This window comes from Amphiura filiformis, chromosome 14 (assembly GCF_039555335.1).
Source record: "Amphiura filiformis chromosome 14, Afil_fr2py, whole genome shotgun sequence".
Lineage (NCBI taxonomy): Eukaryota > Metazoa > Echinodermata > Ophiuroidea > Amphilepidida > Amphiuridae > Amphiura > Amphiura filiformis.
The window spans coordinates 27,875,897-27,902,318 of record NC_092641.1 but is presented as its reverse complement, the minus strand read 5'-3'; the positions used below and the strand labels follow the sequence as shown (position 1 = coordinate 27,902,318).

The window sequence follows — 26,422 nt, the reverse complement described above, 5'->3', positions numbered from 1 at the left end:
TCCATAAGATTTCAAAGCAAGAGCCCGATTCACTTGAATCACAAGAATCGCACTGCCATAAAGTCTCACTTGAAATTGAAAATATTTTTTGATGAAATTCCGAAGGAAAAATGTTTTTAAAAAAGTGACTTCTTTGACCCCCATCCAACTTTGATAATTGTCAAAAATCATGAAATTATTCCAAAAGCAGGTCTGATTTAGCGTTTTGTTATGCCAAACTTAGTAGCCATATCTTAAACCAAAGGTATCGTTGCTAAGTTGACTATGAATTTACATGTAGTTTAGGTGTGCTAAAATGACTCGATTAAAGTACTCGAACTTGATTTTCCCTGGTTCTTTCTTTTTAATGCACCGGTGTTCAAACTGCAGTAACTTTGTAACCAAAGGTCGTATTGACAAAGGGTTTTCACTGATATGGAGCTTTGAATACGATGAAAATGTAAGAATCCCAAAATTGTCCTACTTCAAAACTGATGATTTTGCTTGATCGCATCACATATTGTTTTCCATCATGATTGTTACAGCCACACTTACTTTTGCACCATGATATAGACATTCCTTCTTACATGATGAAGAGTATCTTTACTACCAGCGAGCTCCAAGAGACGGTCACTAATGGCTGAAAAATCATACTAGAGTGTGAAAACAGAAAAATAATACAGACAGTTATAACTTACATGCACAAATTTGAAACGTTTACACAAATGAAAAAAAAAAGAATCAAACTGACAAATAACATAGGCGTAGATCCCGGATGGGGAATAATATTTTGCTGGGGGATGATCCATACAATCATCCCCCCAATGTTGATGATGTATGTAGGTTTCTGACCAAATTAATCTCATATTTGGTAATGTTAGCCCCTAAAGTGCCAATTTTAGAATGCTCCCCACAAATTTATTCCACTTTTGCACCATATTTCATCAGTTTAGCTTCAATATGACAATTTTTTTTGTGCACATTTGAACCATAAATTTATTATGTCGACAAAAAGTGCTGGATTCACAATACTTCAAGAAATTTTTTTCAACCCCATCCCCCAAAGTCAAAAAGAAATCTACGCCACTGAAGAATATAAGTCATACTAGAGTGTGAAAACTAGAAAAATAATACATGAAGATTAAGCACTTGTCCTCTTGTCCCCAAATTATGTCGGCCAACCATGATGAACCATGCACTTGTCCGATGGACAACCGTTATATTTTACCTAACCTCCAAATTTATGATTAATAAACAAATAAAACTTGACGTCATGTTTAAAAGTTATTTGTATTATCAAGATCTCCAACACTGAGTATTTTCTATACAATTTCTAATGTTATCACCTCGTCCCAATCACAGCTAGCATGCTGTATGCTGCGATGCCTACTTGTTCAGCATGTTCAATTTTGAATTTTTTTCATTACCCATTTCACCGAGTTAACCAACGGTGCCAGTGATCAAGATCAGAATGGTGAATTTGGAAGCTATGTAATGCAGATTTCTGAATTCTTACCGACTGATTTTTCAGTCCAGTGTAAAAATCATCAAGCAAATTTGAATATTTTTTTTTTGCACCTAAAAATATTGGGCTGTTCCATTTAAAATCCACACTACCCCTGTGGAAGATTTTGGAAATATTTTCCACAGGGGGAGTATGAATTTTAGATGGAATGAACACATTTAAGCAGCTCCAATTGAGACTCTCTCTCCTCTGTGGAAGATTCTGGTTGAATCTTTCTCAGAGGGTGTATGAAATTCAAATAGTGCTGCAAAATGTGTTCATTGCATCTGAAATTCATACTCCCCCTGTGGAAGATATTTGCAAAATCTTCCACGGGGGTAGTGTGGATTTTAAATGGAATAGCCCATTACACATTTTTGGGACAACTTATATATTTCGACAAGCAGAATCTTATGTTTATTATTAGGTTCCTTATTTCTGACAGTTTGGCACCTGTAAATAAATTGGTAATCTACTTTTGCTGTCAAATTTGGCCAACATATGGACTTGTTGTCATTGTTGTTTTCAGATATTCAAGTTGACTGCTCAGTGCGCAGAAGTGGGTAAGTAAGCAATTTACACACAGTATATTGTATTTATCTACACATGACAGCTACACATGGAACCTACTGGACTTACCCACTTCTGGCACTGAGCATTCGTTTGGCTCTGCCTACCACAGTCATATCTTTCTAAACTTACCTGTAACTGTGGAATCTCTGCCAGATGCTCTTCCCACTTGTCAATCAACTCCTCTCCCTCTTTCACCTCCTCCTCCTCCTCCTCCCCTTCTTCCTCCTCCTCATCTTCAACCTCTTCCCTTTCCTCTTCTGTTTCTTCTTCTCATCTTTCAAGGACACCGCCTCTTGTTCTCCATCTCCACCAGACTGTATCCCTTCGTCCTCCGAGTCGCTGCCTTCCTCCATGCCCACGTCTGATTGGCTCACAATCTCACCAAAGAATTCTTGCAGCATTATTTGCGAAAGTGATTTACTGGAAAGAATGAATTAATATAGAATACTGTGTATTACAGGGGCGTCTATTCTTCCGTTAAAGGGGAGGGAATAATTTTATCCCTTTGGGGAAGAATTTTGCATTTCGAAAAAGAAAAATAGAGGAAAACCAGATGAAAGTCAACAGGATTCAAGGAAGATTAAAAATAAAATTAACTAACTGGAACATGTATTAATATGTTTTATGACTATTTTTGGAATGAAATAAATGGTCACTGGCTGGCAGTGACTGATCTACAGGGTAGGTGAATTCATCAAGTGTCATTAAGGGAAGAATTATAATGGGTACATAGCATTAGCATACATCTAGTGGTCCCTTGGCTTTTACCCATTCCCATCCCAAAATTAATTATTTTGAGGGAAACCATGGACTTTAGCATAAAACAGGGAAAAGTTAATTCTTCCCTACCTGGGCAAGGTGTTTGCCAGCCTGTCTTCCCTTTGAACCATTAGTCCTTAGATGCAATGGTTCAGTGTCCAGACTGTACCATCTAGGAAAGAATTTGTGATGTTTTTGGAAGACAGAATAGAACTCACAACTTAGCCTAACAATTGTATAAAGAAGTTTCTGGGTCTGACAACACACATTCAGGCAGGGAAGGGAGGGAACAAGAAAATAAGATAAAGTACATGTAGATAGCAGCCAGCCTAAAATTTTCCCTTTTGGATCCATTTTAGGGATCTCAGTTGGGGAAGAATCTGGGGATGGATGTGACACAGCGCGGTAGGGTGAGGGAATAATTTCAATTTTCTGGAAGAATAGACACCCCTGCTGTGTAACTGGTTATTTTCGTGAGGGGTTTATTTTTGAGAATTTTGCAAATCCAGCCTCTACACGATGGATGTTATTTTGTAGATGGAAAAAACACATCACCAAACCTGCTTTGCTTGTTACAACTGCTCAGCATGATGTGGGCATTCAAGTCTAACAGGCCAATATTGATGCAAGTGGACACTTGTTAGCTTTAATTTTATTGTACTGTCTTAAATACTCAATTCGAGGGGTATCAAAAAGTTTTAGAAATGCCCAGAAGTGAAAGAGCTATATCAATGAAATTTTGTCAGTGCAATCACTGGTCCTTATGTACATTATGGTCCAAAATGGTCTCATAAGTATGTTTACTTTTTTACAGGTGGCACTAGATGCCAATAACCTGCTGCCCCAGTTACTGCGCATAAACTGCAAGATTGAGAAAATTGAGGCAAGCAGCATTATTAAGATCCTGCTTTTGAAGGGTTGCAGTGCCTAGAAAATTGATGATGAAATGAAAGTTATTTTCGGTGGTGATTGTGATAATGTCACTGTCGCTTTTTGGAAAAGGAATTTTTATTTCATCACAGATTTTCTGGGCATTGTAACCCTTAAAATGGAACTTAATCATACTGCATGCCTCAATTTTCTCCATTTTGCTGGTTATGCGGTTACATAGGCAGGTAGTGACATCTAGCTCCAGTAAAAAAAGTAAACATACTTATGAGACCATTTTTGCACCATAGTGTACATAAGGACCAGTGATTGCACTGACAAAATTTCATTGATATAGCTCTTTCACTTCTGGGCATTTCTAAAACCTTTGATACCCCCCTCATATATCCTCCAATAAAGGCCCTCCTCTAATAAAAGCCCCCCCAACTCCCCTGAAAGAAACAATTTCCATGCCATCTTGTGTAAGTAAGCTTACCACGTACACACAACCGTTAATGGCGCCGGTATTGGCGAAAATTGCCTCGTAAACTCGGAAGTGATCCGAGTGTTGTTGATCCTAAGTACATTTTTTGTTTCAGTGTGATTTTTAAGCTTACGTAACGATTTCTCTGTGAGTTATTGTTGTAAAAATGAACTAGGCCTGTAATAAACGCCCCCTTTTCAAAAATTTCACACCCCCTTTATTAGAGGATAAAGGTAAACATGAAGTTCTAAGCTCTCTGAAAACATGTTTTAATGAACACAGCATCAGAGGTCTCAAACCACATCCACATCGAGTCTCCGGGACATTTTGTGGACTTGGATAAAGTCCGCATACTTGACAGAGATAGCAGGTGGTTCCAACGTGGAGTCAAAGAAGCCGTTCATATCAAAGCCAACCAACCATCTCTCAACAAAGACGGGGGCCGGTTCAAGCTTTCAGGAGTCTACGAGTCTGTTATCAGGTCAAAGGTCAAGAAAAGCACGACCTGATACAGTCACTCACTCGCTGATGAAAGATGGAGTACCATCTGAAAATTCCGAGGTAGGAATTAATTCCTTGTGTTTGGATCAAAAGTTTAAATCAAAATCATGAAGTTGTAAAGATTGTTATTATTGTTCCTACCTCTTAGTGGTGGTGACCAACACACAGAATGGATCCACAAACTTATTCACTTGTTCTTTGCTTAGCTGTAATGTGATAACAAAGAATAGAAATATGGATGGTAAAACTTGAAATTCTTACTCTAAGTAGATTATATAGTACTAACTGATGTTTTTTTTTTTCATCTTAAATAAGAACAACATATTGCCATATACTTGTTCTATTTTCTGCATTCATAAGCACACCCACAAACATGCGCACAAAAACTTATACCCTCCTATTCTACCCAATTTAGGGCTATTCCATTTAAAATCCACACTACCCCTGTGGAAGATTTAACTAAAATCTTCCACAGAGGCATGAGTTTCAAATAGAATAGCCAACTGGGTAACTTCCATTTGAAATACTCACTCCAGTTGTGGAAAATGTAGGAAAAGCCATAATACTGGGGGAGTATGGGTTTTCAAAATGATTACCTCTGACTGATTACATTTGAAATGCATACTCCCCCTGTATTATGGCTATACCTGTGAAAGATATTTTTAAAATCTTCCACAGAGTTAGATCTTATCTTCCACAGAGTTAGTGTGGATTTCAACTGGAATAGCCCAATTTTTCTTTGAATATTCATAGATATGGATACGTAATCCATTGGGACAAGCCCAGACATCTACATGTAGGAACAAGCACACACACCCTCTCTTGTACCGTATGTTGATTGGGGACACTTGCCTAAAACTGCCAAAAGTGGACACACAGTTCTAGCCTAAAACCCACCAGTTGGAGGCATTTGTGTGTCAATTGGGGATATTTGTGTGTCAATTGGGAACATTTGTGTGTCAATTGGGGATATTTGCGTGTCAACTGGGGACACTAAAACCTACAATCGGGTACATGTCCTACACCCTGTGACAACCAGGGACATCTTAAATAATGCCATTTTTGGATCTTTTAGCCTACACCCCCACACAGATTTTCTCACCAGATCCGCTCCTATTTTGCCCAATTCTTCCTTGAATATACCACTGTTATGAATACGCAATCCATCAGTGCAAGGCCAGGCATCTGGGTAAGCATACCCCCCACCCCCCCATATCCCCACACAGATTTTCTCACCTGATCGGCTCCTATTTTACCCAATTCTTCTCTAAATATATCGCTGATATGGATACGCAAACCATCAGGACAAGCCCAGGCATCTGGGTTCAATGGGGTCTTGATGAGGATTTGAAGAAACATATCTACCAAGCTGTAAAGACAAACGATATACTCAAGATTACAACCACAATGGGCATCATATTGGTCTTTATTTATACTCTCATGAGAAAATTCTCCTTATACACAAGCTAAATAGACTCTGGTCAGCTCATAATCGTTGGGAATCGTAACATTGTGGATTGATATAGAATAGCGTACAAACAGGCAGGGCCGGATTTACCTTTTTTGGGCCCTGTGCCAAGTCAGAATTTGGAGGCCCCAAACTCACCGTGAGGAAGGCATGTGCACTCAAGTGGCCACCTTTTGGTTTAGAGGGATCCAAGCATATTTTGTTGCAACTTTACTAGGATGTTTGCATGTGAAAAATTTCAATTTCATACTATTTTAACCCAAGATGAAGGTGAATTTTGGTATGTAATGGACTAGTGGATTTCATATGTGAACAAATATTCATGTAAAAAGTGCCATTTTCAAGATCAAAGCACTGCACGCACATAATGCAAATAGGGTATCAAAAACAAGCACTGAAATTTATGGAAAATGGTATTCTTGCTCAATAAATCATACATGTACATATTAGGGTCCTGTGACAAAAAGGAAACTGTATGAATTATAAAAAACTTTCTAACCTTGTGAGTTTTATGTATTTTCCCAGTTGATTATCAAGGATTTGTGTCTCAAATAACTTGTTAAGGGATCTGGAATGAGCATTTTAAGAGTTTCGACAGTATTTTTTGTGGGACATGAGAGCATATCAGACATATCGAATTGCATTCTGAATACGAAGAATGTCTTTCTGATATCAAATAATTTTTGTTTTTGAAATGAGATTTCATATGTGAACAAATATTCATGTAAAAAGTGCCATTTTCAAGATCAAAGCACTGCACGTACATAATGCAAATAGGGTATCAAAAACAAGCACTGAAATTTGCGGAAAATGGTATTCTTGCTCAATAAATCATACATGTACATATTAGGGTCCTGTGACAAAAAGGAAACTGTATGAATTATAAAAAACTTTCTAACCTTGTGAGTTTTATGTATTTTCCCAGTTGATTATCAAGGATTTGTGTCTCAAATAACTTGTTAAGGGATCTGGAATGAGCATTTTAGAGTTTCGACAGTATTTTTTTGTGGGACATGAGAGCATATCAGACATATCGAATTGCATTCTGAATACGAAGAATGTCTTTCTGATATCAAATAATTTTTGTTTTTGAAATTCACGATATAATACAAATTTTATGACAAATTATTAAAATTTGATATTTTTCACATTTTTGATATATAACAGTCCTCGAAGTAAATTTTATTAATCTAATGACATATTCTTAAAGTGTATGTAGCTGGGAGGAAAAGCCGACAATCAATTGAAAATGTTGACCTTTCATATTGAAGATATGGATTTTTTTCCCAAAAAGACCTAATTTTTTTTGTGTTTTGGGAAAAAATCCATATCTTCAATACTGAAAGGTCAAAATTTTCAATTGATCGTCAGCTTTTCATCCCACCTACATACACTTTAAGTATAAATCATCAGATTTATAAAGTTTACTTGAGTACTGTTAAATATCAAAAATATCAATTTTAATGATTTGCCATAAAATGTGTATTACATTGCGAATTTCAAAAATCAAAATTATTTGATATCAGAAGGACATTCTTCAGTATTCAGAATGCAATTCGATATGTCTGATGTGCTCTAATGTCCCAAAATAAATACTGTCCAAACGCTCATACCCCAGCCCTTAAGAGCCCAGAAAATTGATACTTTACTTGCTTAGGGAATCAAGCATGAGAATTGTCAGGCTTTTGCCTGAATTCAGACAGTTTTGTTGTCCAAATTTATGCATTTATATTTTTTTCAGCCTGTTTTGGGCCTTTTTTAAAAGGTCAAATTCAGGGGCTTTTTCAAGCAGTTTTCAAAAAAGCCATTCTCATGCCTGGGAAATAAGATAATGCCAATACTAAGGTGTATACATGACATTTGCCATACTTGTTTAGGAGTGCAAATCAATGCATATACCTGTTGTGTTTGGGGTGTTTTTTGAAAGTGCCCTGTTCAAGGACGATACCCACTTGTCAATGTCGATAAATCGACTATCCAATAATATTGATATCGCCAATATCACTTTCTGAAGAAAATGGTATGGGTTATGTCGACACATGTGTCGACATCATAATAAATTTATGGATGAATGAGTAAAATTGGGAGGAAAATCAATATATCTTGTAAACTTCTTGTTTTCTCTGCACTCATTACCTTTCATTCCAGTCATTCTGCTTCAGTATAACCAACGCTTGTGCCAAACATTTCCTCACCATCTGTAAAGGTAACAATTAGAGGTGAATTGATAATGGCATTGGTAAAACATAGGAGCAAAAATTACAAAAAATACTTGCACTTGCAAAAACAGGTTTGTCTTGACACCCGTATAAAATGAGCATACCTGTATAAAATGCAATTTTATAAAGTATAACAGGTTTTCATACATTATACTGTACCTTATTTATTATGCTACTATTATTGTTATCATGTACCTGGTTATTATGTCATGTAAAATGGAAAAGCATATTATATGAATACACTACTCTGAATTTGAATGAATTGAATTTAATTGAATTAACACAAAGTTAGAAGTATTAATTTATCAAAATTTTATACAAAATAAATTTTAATAGCTTTATTTATTTGGCATAGCCATAGTATCCTATCTCACCTCCCAACACCATGGACGAAAGAGATAACAGACCGCGTACCACCAGTCAAAGTCTCCGCCTCATCCGATAATGAGGGCCGATTGTTCCATGAAATGCGACAGGCGAGACTGCTACGCAATTACTGCGTATTTTCATGGTCTATCGCGTAATCGCGAAAACACGCAAGCGAAGGCACGCAGCGCTGGCGTGATTGTTTGACACGGCGCGATCGAACAATCGGCCCTCATGAATATCGAGAACTGGCAGTATACAATACACGGGGACTTTGACTGGTGGTACTTTCTCTGTTATATGTTACTCCTCTGTGCCCAACACACACCCATCAAGGGTTCATTGTCTTCAATTGTTATAGCACCATCCTTAATTACCAACTTTCAAGTGCATCTACGCCAGCTGTCCTGACATAAAAACCAAGACAACCATGTCTACACCCCAAAATGAATACTGCAAATTTACAAAACTACACCCCTAGGGTATTCTATACTTATTCCATGAATAATTGTTCAATTTTGTTAAGGCGACTTACCATCATAAACTTATCTATCCTGAAGAAATCAATCCCTGCCCATTCTCTCTTGATTGTCATCAGGCAGGTATCAAAGAAACCAAGCGCTATAAAAGAAACAATAAGAAATATAATTATGGCCACTTCTTTTAGTATAAAACCTACATTCATAAAGAAGAGCATTTTTGTTAACAGATAATTTAAATAGGTGACATGTTTTATTCACCAAAAATATGAAATTTGTACTTGGTTTACTTTCACAGCTATCTTATAGCTATTTAAATTAGGTAAAAAATATCAAACAAAAATGAAATTTATAACCCAAATATCGCAACTTGCGTCACTTCGGAAATGATTGATAGTGAAATGAAAATGTTAACACCATTACAAGCTTTGTCAAAAATATTGCACAAAAGTGTTGGCCTTTTATTTTGATGTGGCCCCCATATTAGGCTAAGGGAACAACCCAACAGTTTAATGAAGTCCTATAAACGAAAGTCCTTTCGTTTAGGGAGGGAGGGGGTCAAAAAGTCCGATTACGTTTGTAAAGAAGTAGTTAAAACATAGGTCAAAGTTAATCTTTTTTTAAGTATTTAATAAATTGTAAAATTTTAGTATTTTCTGAAGTACGATATTTTACAGTGGTTGCTTCAAAATGACTTCCAATAAAATTTATTCTATATTTAATATAGAATGCAGTACTCTCAACCTGCAACTTGTAAGTTTATTTTTAAAGCATTCTTTTTTATTTGAAATTCCAGCAAGTCCTAATTTTTTATGAAGAAAAATATTTCAAAATAAAATAGAATTATTGTTTCTTAAACGTGCTCAATATCCTAGCAATGTCGCACCCCCGCAACCCCATCGACCATAGCGACGGCCCTGTGCTCAATGAATACGGGTTGGAATTTTCGATATTTGACACTTACGTTAGAGGGGAGGGGGTTAGCCTTCTAATGAAAGGACTTTCATTTATAGGGCTTCATCGAACCTTTGGGTTGTTCCCCAAATAAGGAAACAAAGTTCTTTGGCTGTTCTCAACAACTTGTGACAGACAGGGTCAGTCGTCAGATCTTTTTTAAAGGTCATAACCAAAATTAACTTAATTGGCCTTTTCAGTAAATCCCATAAGCCATTGCAAGCACACCCGAGATGTCGTCATTTGACGTCAGTACGCTTCAGGCCGATGCGTCAGGCCGATGCATCAAATGATGACATCTCAGGTGTACTCGCAAAGGCTAATGGGATTTACCGAAAAGGTCAATTAATAACGACTAAATTGGGATCTTTCATTACTGTGTGACTTCATTCATGTTTTAAAACAGCTCAGAAGAGTAAAGAAACTATTGAAATATCTTTTCTGGATGGCAACATTTCTGAAAGAAAAAAAATCCATTATTTTGTACAGTGAAATCTCCTTTCCAGAATTTCAAGATTAGGGTTGGTCGGTTGAGGATAACCAAACAACTATTTCTTTTTTGCCTTTATATTAAAATGTATTATCTGAACACACATCTGAATACAAAAAAAGAATGAAACTAAAACTACGAAAATGGAATCAAACTAAAACCACTAATAACTCCAATTATCCCCTGATCCTCAATTGATAGAGCTGTATTTAGGGTTGTGAAAGGTGTACCACTACCAAACATTTTTCTATCAGTGGGTTTACCCACTATGGTTTATCATTGGGGTATGCTTGGCCAGCTCGGAGTGAAATTGTTAAAGGGGGTAATTACCCGGGGTAATTACCAGTAACTGGGCTAGATTTTATATATGTGACACGATCTGGTCCATGGGGGCCAAAGGCGGCGAATTTGAAACTGAGATAAAGGTAATAATATGGAGTAAAAAACAATGAAATACATAAGAAAATAGGCATCAAAAAACTTCATAACTTTAGAACCAAGTATGCTGGACCTTTGGTGTTTTCAGTAAATGATAGCATATTGTATGTATAATGTAATAATTACAGTAACTCGATTGTCAAAAATGCCTCCTTTGGCCCCCATGGACCAGATCGTGTCACATATTCTTTTTTTCGTAGCAAAATCCAACTATACCTGCATCAGGCGTTGCAAAACTGGTAGTTAAGTCAGCTATTTTTCCAGCTAGTTCCTCCTGGACCAATGGCTTGTCACTCATCCACATGCAATAAAACAGACCCTTCCATAGCTTCATCAAATCTTCTTCAGAGAAGGCACCTGTTCGTTAATATATCATATATAAGGTTATACAGTTTAAATCACTTTTAGATCAAAGTCTCTATCAGTCATTTTACCATAAACCATTTTTTCTTCTTACCGTATTGTCACCCTGCTACGACAATTGCCCAAGTCATTTTTAAAATTTTGAGAACAAGTACAATGTACCGGTACAAAAAATGGTTCAAGCATACATATTTATTCACTGGCAATCTTTGAACAAAAACAAATCAAACTGAGGCAAATTAAATTAGAAATGAATAGGGTGATTAATACGTAACTAATGCATGTCTGTATCCACATGCATGTGACATGGACGCAAAATAATACTTGATCGGCCATCTGAAATGTGCGCCCAAATTTGTCAAATATGCTTCTGGACGCAATGACGCACACTAACTGGAAGCCTGGCGCTATGACAAAATGGTTTTCAGTTTTGGCTTTCTTTACTCAAGGTCTTTAATTTGATACTAGGCGGTTACCCGTATTTGGCGGTTCTCGGCTGTCGCGATTACCTGACTGATGGTGACTGTACTCACCAAGTTTTATGCCCATAGGACAGTTTTTACTAATTTTACCTCAGAGGACCTCGAAATGACCTTCCAAAATTTGGCTCTAAATGTTGACTGTACCCACCACGTATCATGCCCATATGACAGTTTTTAGTAATTTGACCTTGGATGACCCCAGATGACCCCAAAATGACCGTCCAAAAATTTGACTCTAAAAGTTGACTGTACCCACCAAGTTTCATGCCCATACGACAGTTTTTACTAATTTGACCTCAGATGACCCCTGGATGACCTCGGGTGATCTTGGCCACTAACCTAAACAAACTTGTTCTGTCTGAGGTCCAGATGCACCCACCCACCAAGTTTGAGGAACGTGTGGCCCCTAGTCTCAGAGAAAATAGGCGGAAAACAGTTTTTACTAATTTGACCTCAGATGACCCCTGGGTGATCTTGACCCACTATCCAATACAAACTTGTTCCGTCTTAGGTCAAGATGCACCTACCCACCAAGTTGCATGCCCATATGACAGTTTTGACTAATTTGACCCCTAGATGACCTCTGGTGACCTTGACCCACTAACCAATACAAACTTGTTCTGTCCCGGGTCAAGATTCACCCACCCGTCAAGTTTGAGGAACGTGCGACCCCCAGTCTCTGAGAAAAACAGTTTTTACTAATTTGACCCCTGGATGACCTTGGGTGTCCTTGACCCACTAACCAATACAAACTTGATCTGTAAGGGGTCAAGATGCACCCACCCACCAAGTTTGAGGAACGTGCGACCCCTCGGAAAACAGTTTTTACTAATTTGACCTCAGATGACCCCTGGGTGATCTTGACCCACTATCCAATACAAACTTGTTCCGTCTTAGGTCAAGATGCACCTACCCACCAAGTTGCATGCCCATATGACAGTTTTGACTAATTTGACCCCTAGATGACCTCTGGTGACCTTGACCCACTAACCAATACAAACTTGTTCTGTCCCGGTCAAGATTCACCCACCAAATCAAGTTTGAGGAACGTATGACCCCCAGTCTCTGAGAAAAACAGTTTTTACTAATTTGACCCCTGGATGACCTTGGGTGTCCTTGACCCACTAACCAATACAAACTTGATCTGTAAGGGGTCAAGATGCACCCACCCACCAAGTTTGAGGAACGTGCGACCCCTAGTCTCTGAGAAAATAGGCGGACAGACACACAGATAGACAGATAGACGGATAGACAGACGATGCGTATTATTATATAGACTAGGCGGTTACCCGTATTTGGCGGTTCTCGGCTGTCGCGATTACCTGGCTGATGGTGACTTTACCCACCAAGTTTTATGCCCATAGGACAGTTTTTACTAATTTGACCTCAGATGCGGTTACCCGTATTTGGCGGTTCTCGGCTGTCGCGATTACCTGGCTGATGGTGACTTTACCCACCAAGTTTTATGCCCATAGGACAGTTTTTACTAATTTGACCTCAGATGACCCCTTGTGATCTCAAAATGACCTTCCAAAATTTGGCTCTAAATGTTGACTGTACCCACCACGTTTCATGCCCATACGACAGTTTTTAGTAATTTGACCTTGGATGACCCCAAAATTATCGTCAAAAATTTGACTCTAAAAGTTGACTGTACCCACCAAGTTTCAATGCCATACGACATTTGTTACTATTTTGACCTCAGATGACCCCTGGGTGACCCCGGATGACCCCAAAATGACCGTCCAAAAATTTGACTCTAAAAGTTGACTGTACCCACCAAGTTTCATGCCCGTACGACAGTTTTTACTAATTTGACCTCAGATGACCCCTGGATGACCTTGGCCCACTTACCAAAACAAACTTGTTCTGTCTGAGGTCCAGATGCACCCACCCACCAAGTTTGAGGAACGTGCGACCCCTAGTCTCCGAGAAAATAGGCGGAAAACAGTTGTTACTAATTTGACCTCAGATGACCCCTGGGTGACCTTGACCCACTAACCAATACAAACTTGTTCCGTCTTAGGTCAAGATGCATCTACCCACCAAGTTGCATGCCCATATGACAGTTTTACTAATTTGACCCCTAGATGACCTCTGGTGACCTTGACCCACTAACCAATACAAACTCGTTCTGTCCCGGGTCAAGACGCACCCACCCGTCAAGTTTGAGGAACGTGCGACCCCCAGTGTCCAAGAAAAACAGTTTTTACTAATTTGACCCCTGGATGACCTCGGGTGACCTTGACCCACTAACCAATACAAACTTGATCTGTATGGGGGCAACATGCACCCACCCACCAAGTTTGAGGAACGTGCGACCCCTAGTCTCCGAGAAAATAGGCGGACAGACACACAGATAGACAGACAGAAAGATAAACAGACAGATAGACGATGCGTATTAGTTGTTACTAATTTGACCTCAGATGACCCCTGGGTGACCTTGACCCACTAACCAATACAAACTTGTTCCGTCTTAGGTCAAGATGCATCTACCCACCAAGTTGCATGCCCATATGACAGGTTTTACTAATTTGACCCCTAGATGACCTCTGGTGACCTTGACCCACTAACCAATACAAACTCGTTCTGTCCCGGGTCAAGACGCACCCACCAAATCAAGTTTGAGGAACGTCGACCCCAGTGTCCAAGAAAAACAGTTTTTACTAATTTGACCCTGGATGACCTCGGGTGACCTTGACCCACTAACCAATACAAACTTGATCTGTATGGGGGCAACATGCACCCACCCACCAAGTTTGAGGAACGTGCGACCCCTGGTCTCCGAGAAAATAGGCGGACAGACACACAGATAGACAGACAGATAAACAGACAGATAGACGATGCGTATTATTATATAGATAAATGATGTGGTTTGATGACACATTTGAATTCACCTTTTAAGGGGGTACTACACCCATTGATTTTTTTTGCATTTTTTTGCATTTTGTGAAGAAATTACAAAAAAAAATTGGACAAAATGGTATGCAAAATGAAGGGCAAATCTTCTCGTTTTATTGGTGGCATCGGTATCAACGTAGCTTACATGCTTTTAAAAGTAGAAGCCAAAAGGTGGTACATCACTGATGATTTAAATTCACTTCATTTTGGAAAGCTTACTATCAACGGATTTCGTTAAAATTTTGGATATGTGTTGCTAACACGTTAGGGAAATAAAGTTGATATGTAAAATGGGAATAAGTGGTTCCTGATTTCTTTTATGACTTCATGAACTTGGTGCTCCACAACTATCAAAAAAGGAACTGGTTAAAATGCTTCTATTTTCAATGTTGAGCTATATTTTGTATTTTTAACTTGCGACATTATTTCACTGAAACATAATTAAGCCCCAGGTAACAGGTTACCACAACCATACTGCAGCAATGTTGAAAAAAATTGTATTTCTTGTCACCTATACCACCATATTGGGTAGTTTTCCGTAAGCTTAACTTTTAGCTACTTTTGTGATTTTGGTAACTATTTTATATTTATTTGTGAAATCCATGTCAACTAGGCATTCTAAATTGAACTCACCATTTACATCCCAAGGTATATTAGTATATCCACCTTGCACTTCTCGATATATATCCAGTTAAAGACAGAATATCAAAATTATTCCTCATTATGATATCACAGACTCTTACATGTGTATTCAAAATTGATGCTTAAATTTGACCTGAAGTCCTGAACCAATTGACCTATAACCTGACATACGGTGACCTAATAGCCTTTTCTTCTCCTAACAACACATTATATAATTAAATTGACTAATGACTATTCATCCATTGTGTAAGTGTTTATTTAATTTATTCAGTGTTATATATTTTGCATGCACCACTATAGATTTTCTATAGAGAGTATAACAAAGGATTTAATGTGTATTCTATTCATGTACCCTACTTGAACATGTTGAAAAGAATAAATTATAGTTTGTTATGAAACACAGATCTGAGTTACTAGGATACACAGTAAACAAAAAATATATAGGGCTAAAATGACTTACTACAATGTGTAAAAGCATTTTTTCTTCTTTTTTTCATTTTTTTTATTTCACATGATCCGTGCATATATCGCCTAGCTATAAATGAAAAAATATTTTTTAGACCAATCAAACCAATATATGGGTGTAGTATGCCCTTAAGTTGATACCAGTTGTAGTATCTACAAATTTTGAATGTTTGAGGACTTGTTCTCAAGTTGTAGCATTGGTGCCCTACAGTGTTAATGTTTTGGCAAGTTCGTAATCGTTACTCTATCTAGTAAAATACTCACTTTCTTGAGTTATTATTGGAACTGCTTTTATGGTTGTGCGTCATGAATTGGGGTATAGGAAAAGCTTGTGGTGTTACATTTTTTTCATGACATTCTATACCAGATCTCAAGAATGGTCTCATTTTCAAGCTTCGAAATAAGCCAGAATTTCACAGGGCCATTTGGGCCCTTGATCTTAAATGTTTGAGGGCCCTCACAAATTTTTGTGGGCCCAAATTTGGGTAATTGGTTTAAAACCTATGAACCCCACAAAAAAGTGAGCAAATTGCCACAAATTTTGCGGGCCATTTGGGCCTGCCGGATGTGTCTTTTGTGGGCCCTCACTGATTTTCGGGGGCCGAGGGCTCCTTATTTCGAGCCCTGCTCATTTTGTTGCTAATTTATCTAGCTAACATTTTGGAAAGTAACCACTTCACACTACATTTCCTTCTTGAGATACAGGTATTGCAATTCAAACGAAGTAATGTCAGGGGTGGTGGTGAATACTGTTGAGAGTCAATACGGTTGAGGCATGTGTTGAAGTATAGGGAATATTGATTTTTAGTGCATTTCGAATTGATTTTTTACTGTAAATTTATTTTTTACTGTAACTTCATAACCCAGCAAGGTATTGGGATGGATACATACCATTGTTTTGGTACCGGAACTCTAGTAGGTAATGTGACAAATTTTACTCCAAAGCTACTTTAATTTGTTGTTAATGTGTTGCATTCTGCGTCATGGGTTCCAGGCTTTACGTATATGTTACTGTACTAAGCAATAGCATGCATTTATGCTCCGAAATGTTTTGAATGTCACATTTCTTGAATAAGTTACGGTTACGGTTCCCTACTTCTGTAAAAGTTATCATTTCTTAGAAGGAAATTATTTTGATGAGGAATTCAAATAATGTCATTGGTTTTTGTGTAGCGCATATGAAGGAAAAAAGGTTTTGATTGAAAATGTAATAAAAATCATAAAAATTATGTACGACGTTTAAACACCCTGTATCTCAGTTAGGCAACATATAAACTCATCATTACAAGTTTGCTTTTTTTGTAAACCTACAATGACATCAAAAATGGTTTTAGCAGAACAGGTGTTTATACATACAGTACATGTAAGTATGGTAAATGGTATATTTTTGAAATAAAATTTAACTTTTCCACTAAATTGACCAATTGTTTGCACGTGTGTATTCATAGTAAGGCTTAGCTTTGCAGGAATTGCAGTGATAATTTTATAGGGTTTTGATGAACTGTTTATGAATGAGATCAGTTTAGTACAAAAACATGTAAATTGTTTCATTTTTTAGTATGTAATGTATTTGCCCCCCAATCATATGATACATCATAAATTATTGCACACAACCTTATTACAGGTTTAAGCATTGATTGACAAGTTTACCCTGGGCGGGGGGTCAACTTTTAAACAAGAGCACCACTGGTGCTGTAGCTCATTTGTTATGGGTTATGGTCAGGAATACCATGCGTAGCGATGTATAGCCATGCATAGATATGTATAGCCATGCATAGCTATGTATAGCCATGCATAGTATAGCCATGCATAGTTATGTATAGCCATGCGTAGCTATGTATAGCCATGCATAGCTATGTATAGCCATGGATAGCTATGTATAGCCATGGATAGCTATGTATAGCCATGAATAGCTATGTATGGCCATGTATAGTCATATGTAACCATGTCATGGCCATGTATAGCCCTGTATAGCTATGTATATTTGTTATGGGTTATGGTCAGGAATACCATGCGTAGCGATGTATAGCCATGCATATGTATAGCCATGCATAGCTATGTATAGCCATGCATAGTATAGCCATGCATAGTTATGTATAGCCATGCATAGCTATGTATAGCCATGCATAGCTATGTATAGCCATGCATAGCTATGTATAGCCATGGATAGCTATGTATAGCCATGGATAGCTATGTATAGCCATGAATAGCTATGTATGGCCATGTATAGTCATATGTAACCATGTCATGGCCATGTATAGCCCTGTATAGCTATGTATACAGGGCTGCCAACTTTGAAAAACACATTTCAGTATTCTCAAAATCACCATAGTGCTGTGATCAAGCACAAATCAGCATTTTGAAAATATACTTACGGTTCTCAAGATATTTATTTATTCAAGGCATTTATTTATTTGTACCTTTTGCTTGTCGAGTATTCTTTGATTTTATTTTGTTTAATACAGTTTTGTTTGTATATTTAATGTCTTGGATGCACCATCGGATAGATGAGTGCCACTGATGTAAAAGCAATTTCCAAATAAAAACTTGAAACTTAAAAACTACAACACTTTCATGGTAAATGGCATGCATAGCTATGTATAGCCATGCATAGTTATGTATAGTCATGCATAGCTATGTATAGCCATGCATAGCTATGTATAGCCATGCATAGCTATGTATAGCCATGCATAGCTATGTATAGCCATGTATACCTATGTATGGCCATGTATAGCCATGCATAGTTATGTATAGCCATATGTAACCATGTCATAGCCATGTATAGCCATATATAGCTATGTATAGCCATGTATAGCCATGTATAACCAGAGGATGTTTAAAGACATTCCCACAACCCAATGGGGTTTCTGACCTTGTATGTCTGGCTTTTGTACACATGTGGTATAGTTAATCATACCTTGCATTGGGATTGTGTGCAAATATCTAGTGTTTTCATCCTATTATTTTTAACATTCAAAACATCGAGACTTAGGAATAAAATTAATGCAGTGGGACAATATGAATGTTTCCTGTAAGAAAATCAAATATCAGTCCTAAGTCTCAACTATTAGCTCGTTGGCTGCAGTTTTAAAATTACCATTTTGTGTGTGTGGCAATGGGGACTTTGCCTTTAAAATTAGGTTATATTGATCAAATTTCCCAATCATAGTGCATTGTAGGAATGCCTTTAAGCCTCCTCTGATGTATAACTATGTATATAGGGCTGCCAACTTTGAAAAAACACATTTCAGTATTCTCAAACCTCAAAATCACCATAGTGCTGTGATCAAGCACAAATCAGCATTTTGAAAATATACTTGCGGTTCTCAAGATATTTATTTATTTGTACCATTTGCTTGTCGAGTATCCTTTGATTTTATTTTGTTTAATACAGTTTTGTTCACAAGTATATTTAATGTCTTGGATGCACCATCGGATAGATGAGTGCCACTGATGTAAAAGCAATTTCCAAATAAAAACTTGAAACTTAAAAACTACAACACTTTCATGGTAAATGAAATAAATAAATAAATAAAATTTTGCACACACATCTAATTTTCCTGACTTCATATTTCAAACAAGTGCTCCATTCAATCTTCTGAACAGGGAAAGGCCACTAGCCTAGTGTTTACCCCAGTACTTCCCTGTTCAGACTTTCTGGTTGTCTGTTTTGTAATGTCAGAGAGGGGTTGTCATGGTCCCATATACGATATACTAGGCCAGTGCCAGTCAAAAGGACATTTCACCTGTGTCCTTGAGTAAATGTTTACATAACTAATTGGGTCAAGATGTGTGATATAAAGTGTAAATGAGTGAGATGTTTGTTCATAATCAGGGTTGCCAACCAACAATTTGGTAGCCCAATTAGTTCCGATTTGGGAGAATTTGAGACACTATTTGCTCATGGCTCGTGCACAGAAGTAAGGGCCTATAGACTGCACAAGCCCAATTGGTGCTAAAAGCAACACTGAAAAGCAGACATTGTAGTCGCACTGAAACAGTAAAGTTCAACCATCTCTTTTACAAATTCGCACGATCAAGGAGTTTGTACAGTGTTTGTAATATGAAAAGTACCACAAACAGTCTGCATAGGAGACTATTCCATGAAACTAGGTAAAACTTTTCGTAAGAAAATGCTCCAAAAATGATACTTTCCGTCCGAATTTTTTTAGCTAAATAAGTAACAATCATGAACCATCATGCAAAGATCGCCGCCTCAAATTACCAGATCCATTGCTCAAACGATGTAGCAAGAGAAAGAAAAAACATACAGAAAAATGGATCATGCCTAGAGTTCATTGTGCTAACACAATGAGCTAAAAATGATGGTATGTGCCTGTCAATAGGCCCCTCTTTTGAAGTCGACTATGCCCAACGAACCCCTTTAAAAAAAATTCTAATACCCGATGACCCCCCCCCATTTTTTTTTAGATACGGCTACCCATTGACCCCCTTTCTTTCTAGAATGGTACCATCAAAATGCCATGAAATATAGAGACTGACCGATCAGATCGGTAGCTTCCGAATCGGACCGATTATTAGCTTATCGGTAGTGATCTGCATCGGCCGATTTTTCCTTCATCCACCGATGTAATGCACCGATCACCCAGTATCATGAAAGTAATTGTTGAAGCTTAACAAGTTTTCATTTATTGATATATTTCTTCGAATTAGACTAATTAAATCAAGCAAAATTTAGCAAAAGAACAAGCTTTGTAGGCGATAAACTTATATTCATACCGTAATTCAGGCATGCAGCTGAGATAATCAGGTAATTCCCTGCATGCACATGTACGTACGCCGTACGGCCAACAGATGAACATGTACATTATTGTAGTTCGTACTTCCGGGTCAAACATGTGCGTGTCAGTTTGGAGAGAGCTACGGGCCGTGTGCAACATGACTTGAACGAAAACACAATGTTAAAATGGGGCGATCGAATTGATTCGACAGACTCGGACATTAGGGGAAAAAGGTAAATTGAACTGAGAATAATCATGGTCAAATTAAGTATTTTAAATGAATACGGGAGTGTGTTTTTGGTGCTCAGAGCATGCATTAATTATAAGTACCCTTTCAACATACGGGTGAAATTTACTCGGCGATGGCAGCCATTGTTGAGATTTGGGGGATTGATTGGTAATCGGTGATTGAATCGGCAGATCAAAGAGGGAAATGATCGGTCAATCGGCCGATCCAGATAAGGATCTGATCGGTCAGACACTAATTATATATATATATAATGAAATTATATGGACATTTACAAATTCTCTTATTTCATGTATTTCAGCAAATTTGTTGGGAATTTGGAAAATTTGGAACAAGAAATAAAAATTTTCTACCCGATGACACCTTTTAATTTTTGAAGTCTTATATTCAATGTACACCCATCGAATGTGTGTCATCGGCCCGGTCATCGGCCCTCAGACACACACACACACACACACAGGCAAAGAGTTCTGCAGCAGCATGTTTTGTTGACATTTAATACTGTTTACTTCATTTGACAGTACATTGTAACTAATCCATAAATCCATGACTGTAGGAACCCATGGATTCGATCCATGTATACTCAATGTAGGTGACAGTGGTGGTTTTTTTTCACCTGTATTCACCTGTCTTCACGGGCTCCTGTTAAGACTATAGTCTTATTTTTGTCCACCCACACTTATCACAAAAAGCCACACTGCATGGTCCTAAAAAATTTGCCGAGGACCTAAGGCCTTTTAAAGAAGATCACAAACACTCTCGGTGCCAAACTTCTCTTCACTACAAGTATCCCTTGCACTGCCAGATTGATGAGAGGATACTATTTTGCAACACAACTTCATGGATGGCCATCATTAGGCCCTTCGCACTTGATTATTAGTTTCCTGTTTAAGATTTTGAAAAAGGGACAAGGTGACTTTTAATTATTAATTATTAATTATCTTTTATTTTCTTTATTTAGTTTGAACTATTACAAGCAACTGTTGACTCGTTTTGACTAGAGCAGGCATTTAATTATTTCACAACAATATTTGATTTTATAAATAAGTGAAGGTGGAGTTGTACTCTATGTACATTCATCATCATTGTTGATATTATTAAAGTCATAAAATGGCAAGTAGAAGTAGTTGAAAGTTATTTTAAAGGAGAAAATTAGAAATAAAAATAAAATAATTAATTATTTTGAGATTTTCAATTTTGGACGCGGGCGGTAAACAGGAAACTAATAATCAAATGCGAAGGGCCTTATATTCCCATTACTGCATACCCAACTGTTGGTTGACTACCACCACTCACATCACCTGTATGACTACATGTACCATACTAATCATCGCTTGCCCTTCACTTCTGATACAGTCACTTGCAGTAAGTTGGTGGATGACCAACGTTCTCCTTTCTCTGTGTGTCCCTTGCACCGTTGGTTGGCTATTTGACTCATCACTATTGCTAGCAATGCCTTATAATGGATGACCATTTATTTCTTTAAATGACATATCTCAGATCATACACAGAATGATGGTTGCATTTGATTTGATTTTGATTTTGATTTTGATTTTGATTTTATTTGGTTTGATTTACCACCTGCACGCCTGCACAGGTGACTTTGATTCTGTGCAGGTGACTTTGATTCTGTGCAGGTACCTTTTCAAATGTACCTGCACAAGTGCATGTGGAATTTTAGTCGTAAATTACACAGTTGGAATCAGAAACATACAATGTGCCTCTAAATCAAAGAAGTAATATAAATATTCCGAAGTGACACCAATTTTATTTTTCTTCACAGCACAAACTTCTTATTTTATATCATGGTTAAATTGTGTGCAACTTACTTTCACTTTGTGCAGGTAGATTTATGTTACCTGCAGTCCTGCACAAATGCAAGTACCTTTTTTTCCGGTAAATCGAACACTGCTAGCCTAGGTGAATTCAAATTTGCCATCAAACTGCATCATTTTATATATCAAATTAAAGCCCTTGAGTAAAGAAAGCCAAAACTGAAAACCTTTATGTCACAGCACTTTCCGTAGCAAAGTTACATCTTGTCAAAGATCGACTTTCATCAAAAAGATTCTGCTAGTCATTAGTACGAGGAACCCATACCGTACAACGGTATGGGATGAAGTGTATACAAAAAGCTAGTGCCACTTTGCACTATACAAGGCTCCTGTAGCTTAAATAGTTGCATGTTTGTCATAATATTAATTACAGCTTCTTGTACTTCTTGTCTTTACTCTTATGCTTGTAATTGTAATTAATACCCCATTATTTATCCTGAATTAAAATAAATATAAATTCATTAACACATGATCCACAGCCACATGCATCGGCGCACCAAAACTGAGATGGCACTTCAGTGCAAACTTAGATAGGGCAGCACCAATACGAAAATGTCATACCGATAAATGATGTGTCTGTTTTGCCCATTATTTAAGGTTGTGTTGCGAACTAGCTAGTCATGCTTATGGAAGTTATGATGCTAGCACTTATGTATGCTAGGTGAATTCAAATCTGATATCAAACTGCATCATTTTACATATCAAATTAAAGCCCTTGAGTAAAGAAAGCCAAAACTGAAAACATTTTTGTCATAGCACTTTCCGTAACAAAGTTACATCTTGTCAAAGATTGACTTTCATCAAAAAGATTCTGCTAGTAAAATTCCCCAAAACGGCATTTAGGGGTGTTTCTAGATCTTAGTCTCATTCATGGCGATAGTGCTCAGCTTTTTTAATGGAACTGCTATCAAAATCCTCTAAAATTCCATGTGCGACTTGATTATCACCATAAAAATCATAGATTTGGGTCAAGTGAAGTATAAAAAACATATTTATGTAGGTTTCCTTCACCGACCTGTTCTCGAAAAAAATTCAAATTTCTATACGTGTAAATATGCATGTGTTTGCATGGTTTGGGCCCGGTCTCGGCGAATTTCGCTAACTAGCAAATGTGTTAACTAAGGTTTGCCTGGGATACCCACACTTAGCAGATGATAAAAAGCTTCCTTAAGCTTAGCCATGCCAGCAAGACTTCAGTCTTTATCATAAACATAATGTAGGTATACAAATTTGCCATCGAACTGCATCATTTTATATATCAAATTAAAGCCCTTGAGTAAACAAAGCCAAAACTGAAAACCATTTTTCATAGCACTTTCCGTAGCAAAGTTACATCTTGATTGACTTCTTTCATCAAACAATGTCAAAAAGATTCAGAGCAAAATTCCCCAAAACGGCATTTCGGGGGTGTTTCTAGATCTTAGTCTCATGATGATAGCAGCTTTTTTTAATGGAACTGCTATCAAAATCCCTCCAAAATTCCATGTGCGAGTGACTTATCACCATAAAAAATCATATATTTGGGTCAAGTGAAGTATAGAAAACATATTTATGTAGGTTTCTTTCTTCGGCCAGTTGTTTTAACTTTCTATGTAAAAATGTATTGACATTGTCGGCGAATTTGGCTGACTAGCAAATGCATGAATGTGTTTGCCTGGCATACCTATCTACTGGAACTAGACTCGCTGAGTCTCATGGACGCCGTTCCCTATGTCCATCAGACTCGTATTTCCCATTTTGGATGTCAATGGGAAATACACACTTAACGATTCTTGGTTAGAAACTTGAAAAAAAAAATCTTTAAAATTTTATCAATGTATATAAAAGTGGTACCAACCTTATTGTGCTTGCTAATTTAAAACTCGGTTGAAACAAAATTAAGGATCGAATGCATTTTAGTGTCCAAGAAGGCAAAATTATCATCAAAGTTCTGCCGCAGTCGGCACCCTTGCGAAGGGTTCAGAATTGAATCGAAGCGAAAATATCCGATCTTTATGATCAAAAACACAAAATTACAACTTTAAACATACTATTGGCAAAAGACATTATTATAGGTATCCTAGGTGAATTCAAATTTGCCATCAAATTGCATCGTTTTATATATCAAATTAAAGCCCTTGAGTAAACTAAGCCAAAACTGAAAACCTTTTTTTCATAGCACTTTCCGTAGCAAAGTTACATCTTGTCAAAGATTGACTTTCATCAAAAAGATTCAGCTAGCAAAATTCCCCAAAACGGCATTTCGGGGTGTTTCTAGATCTTAGTCTCATGGCGATGGCAGCTTTTTTAATGGAACTGCTATCAAAATCCTCTAAAATTCCATGTGCGACTTGATTATCACCATAAAAATCATATATTTGGGTCAAGTGAAGTATAGAAAACATATTTATGTAGGTTTCCTTCACCCACCTATTCTCGAAAAAAATTCAAATTTCTATGTAAATATGCATTGTGTTGGGGCCCCGGTCTCGGTGAATTCGCTGACTAGTAAATGTGTTAACTAAGGTTTGCCTAGCCTAGGTTACCTAATTATTACCAAACAATATAGAATAGAAAATTTGACATCATTTTCTCAAAATATTGAAGAAATTTGCTCACTAGACATCGAAAAAGTACGCAATCCAATTCCCGTTCAAACGCGTGAGAAACTGAAAGTGCATAATCCCGACTAACTGGAACTACCTTAAGCTTAACTATGATGTTTAAGCTTACCGGATTTCTTTGAGCGTGCTTCGATCCACTGATTCAACTTCTTTATTGCTCTGTCTCTTGTTTTCTTTTCATTTCCTGCAAGACGTTGAGCAAAAGACAATTCCACGTTCTCTCTCCTTCGTTTTTGTTGGAGAACGTGTTCCTTCGTGGGAGCCGCCATCTTCTTTTTCTGCTTGTATTGTTGATTGAAATTCCTCCTTTCGGTAGGAGCACCCCAATTTCGACGAGTAATTCAAGCGCGCATTTACCGATTCGTGGGATTTTTGGGACCTTTCACAAACCGCACAATCCGGGCGCACAATGTAGGGGGGTCCTGATGCAAAAAGGGGCCCTGATTGAAAATTTCACCCTGAAAAGATTAAAATTTCACTCTTTGCAGAGTGAAAATTTTACTCGTATGGAGGAAAATATGTGATTTTCACTCTTGGCAGATTGAAATGTCAATCGTCGATTGACCCGAAGAGTCACTCCGAGGAGGATTGACTTTTCACTCTTTAGAATTTAGAGAGTAGTTAGATGTCAAAATTAATGTTCTACAATCAAGATATCGATAATGTAACAAAACAGTTTTTTCTCAAGCAAGATTCTCGAAAATGTTCCCCAAAAACGGGCTTTTAAAATTTAATCGGTACTGTATTTGGTTCTTCCCCATGGCAACATTATTTCGTTGATCGATTTGTAGTACAATACAAATAAAAATTCCTTTAAAAGGAATAGGGTGGGCAAATGAAAAATTGTCAAGAGAAATGAAAGAATGAGTAAGTCAAGTTCACAATTAAAAACAGGGAAAATATGACACAACATCGATTTCCAATAGGGGAATAACACAAAACGTATAAACAAAGTTAAGAGTTTTTAACTTTATACGTTTATACGTTTGTTATTCCCCATTGGAGGTTGTGTCATATTTTCCTGATTTTAATCTGATCTATTGCTTATCCTTTGTTCTCTG

At 37.4% G+C, this 26,422-nt stretch overlaps 1 protein-coding gene across 1 annotated transcript in view; it reads right to left on the bottom strand.

Annotated features, from left to right (window-relative positions):
• The window catches only part of LOC140169888 (uncharacterized), a 35,201-nt gene extending 9,542 nt beyond the window's left edge, over positions 1-25,659 (bottom strand). Inside the window, 9 exon segments of the mRNA XM_072193199.1 lie at positions 535-632; positions 2,186-2,296; positions 2,299-2,476; positions 4,809-4,873; positions 5,904-6,036; positions 8,272-8,333; positions 9,256-9,341; positions 11,298-11,438; positions 25,471-25,659. Coding sequence (XP_072049300.1) covers positions 535-632; positions 2,186-2,296; positions 2,299-2,476; positions 4,809-4,873; positions 5,904-6,036; positions 8,272-8,333; positions 9,256-9,341; positions 11,298-11,438; positions 25,471-25,630 — 1,034 coding nt within the window. The 5' untranslated portion in view covers positions 25,631-25,659.
• Positions 25,660-26,422: the final 763 nt, after the last annotated feature.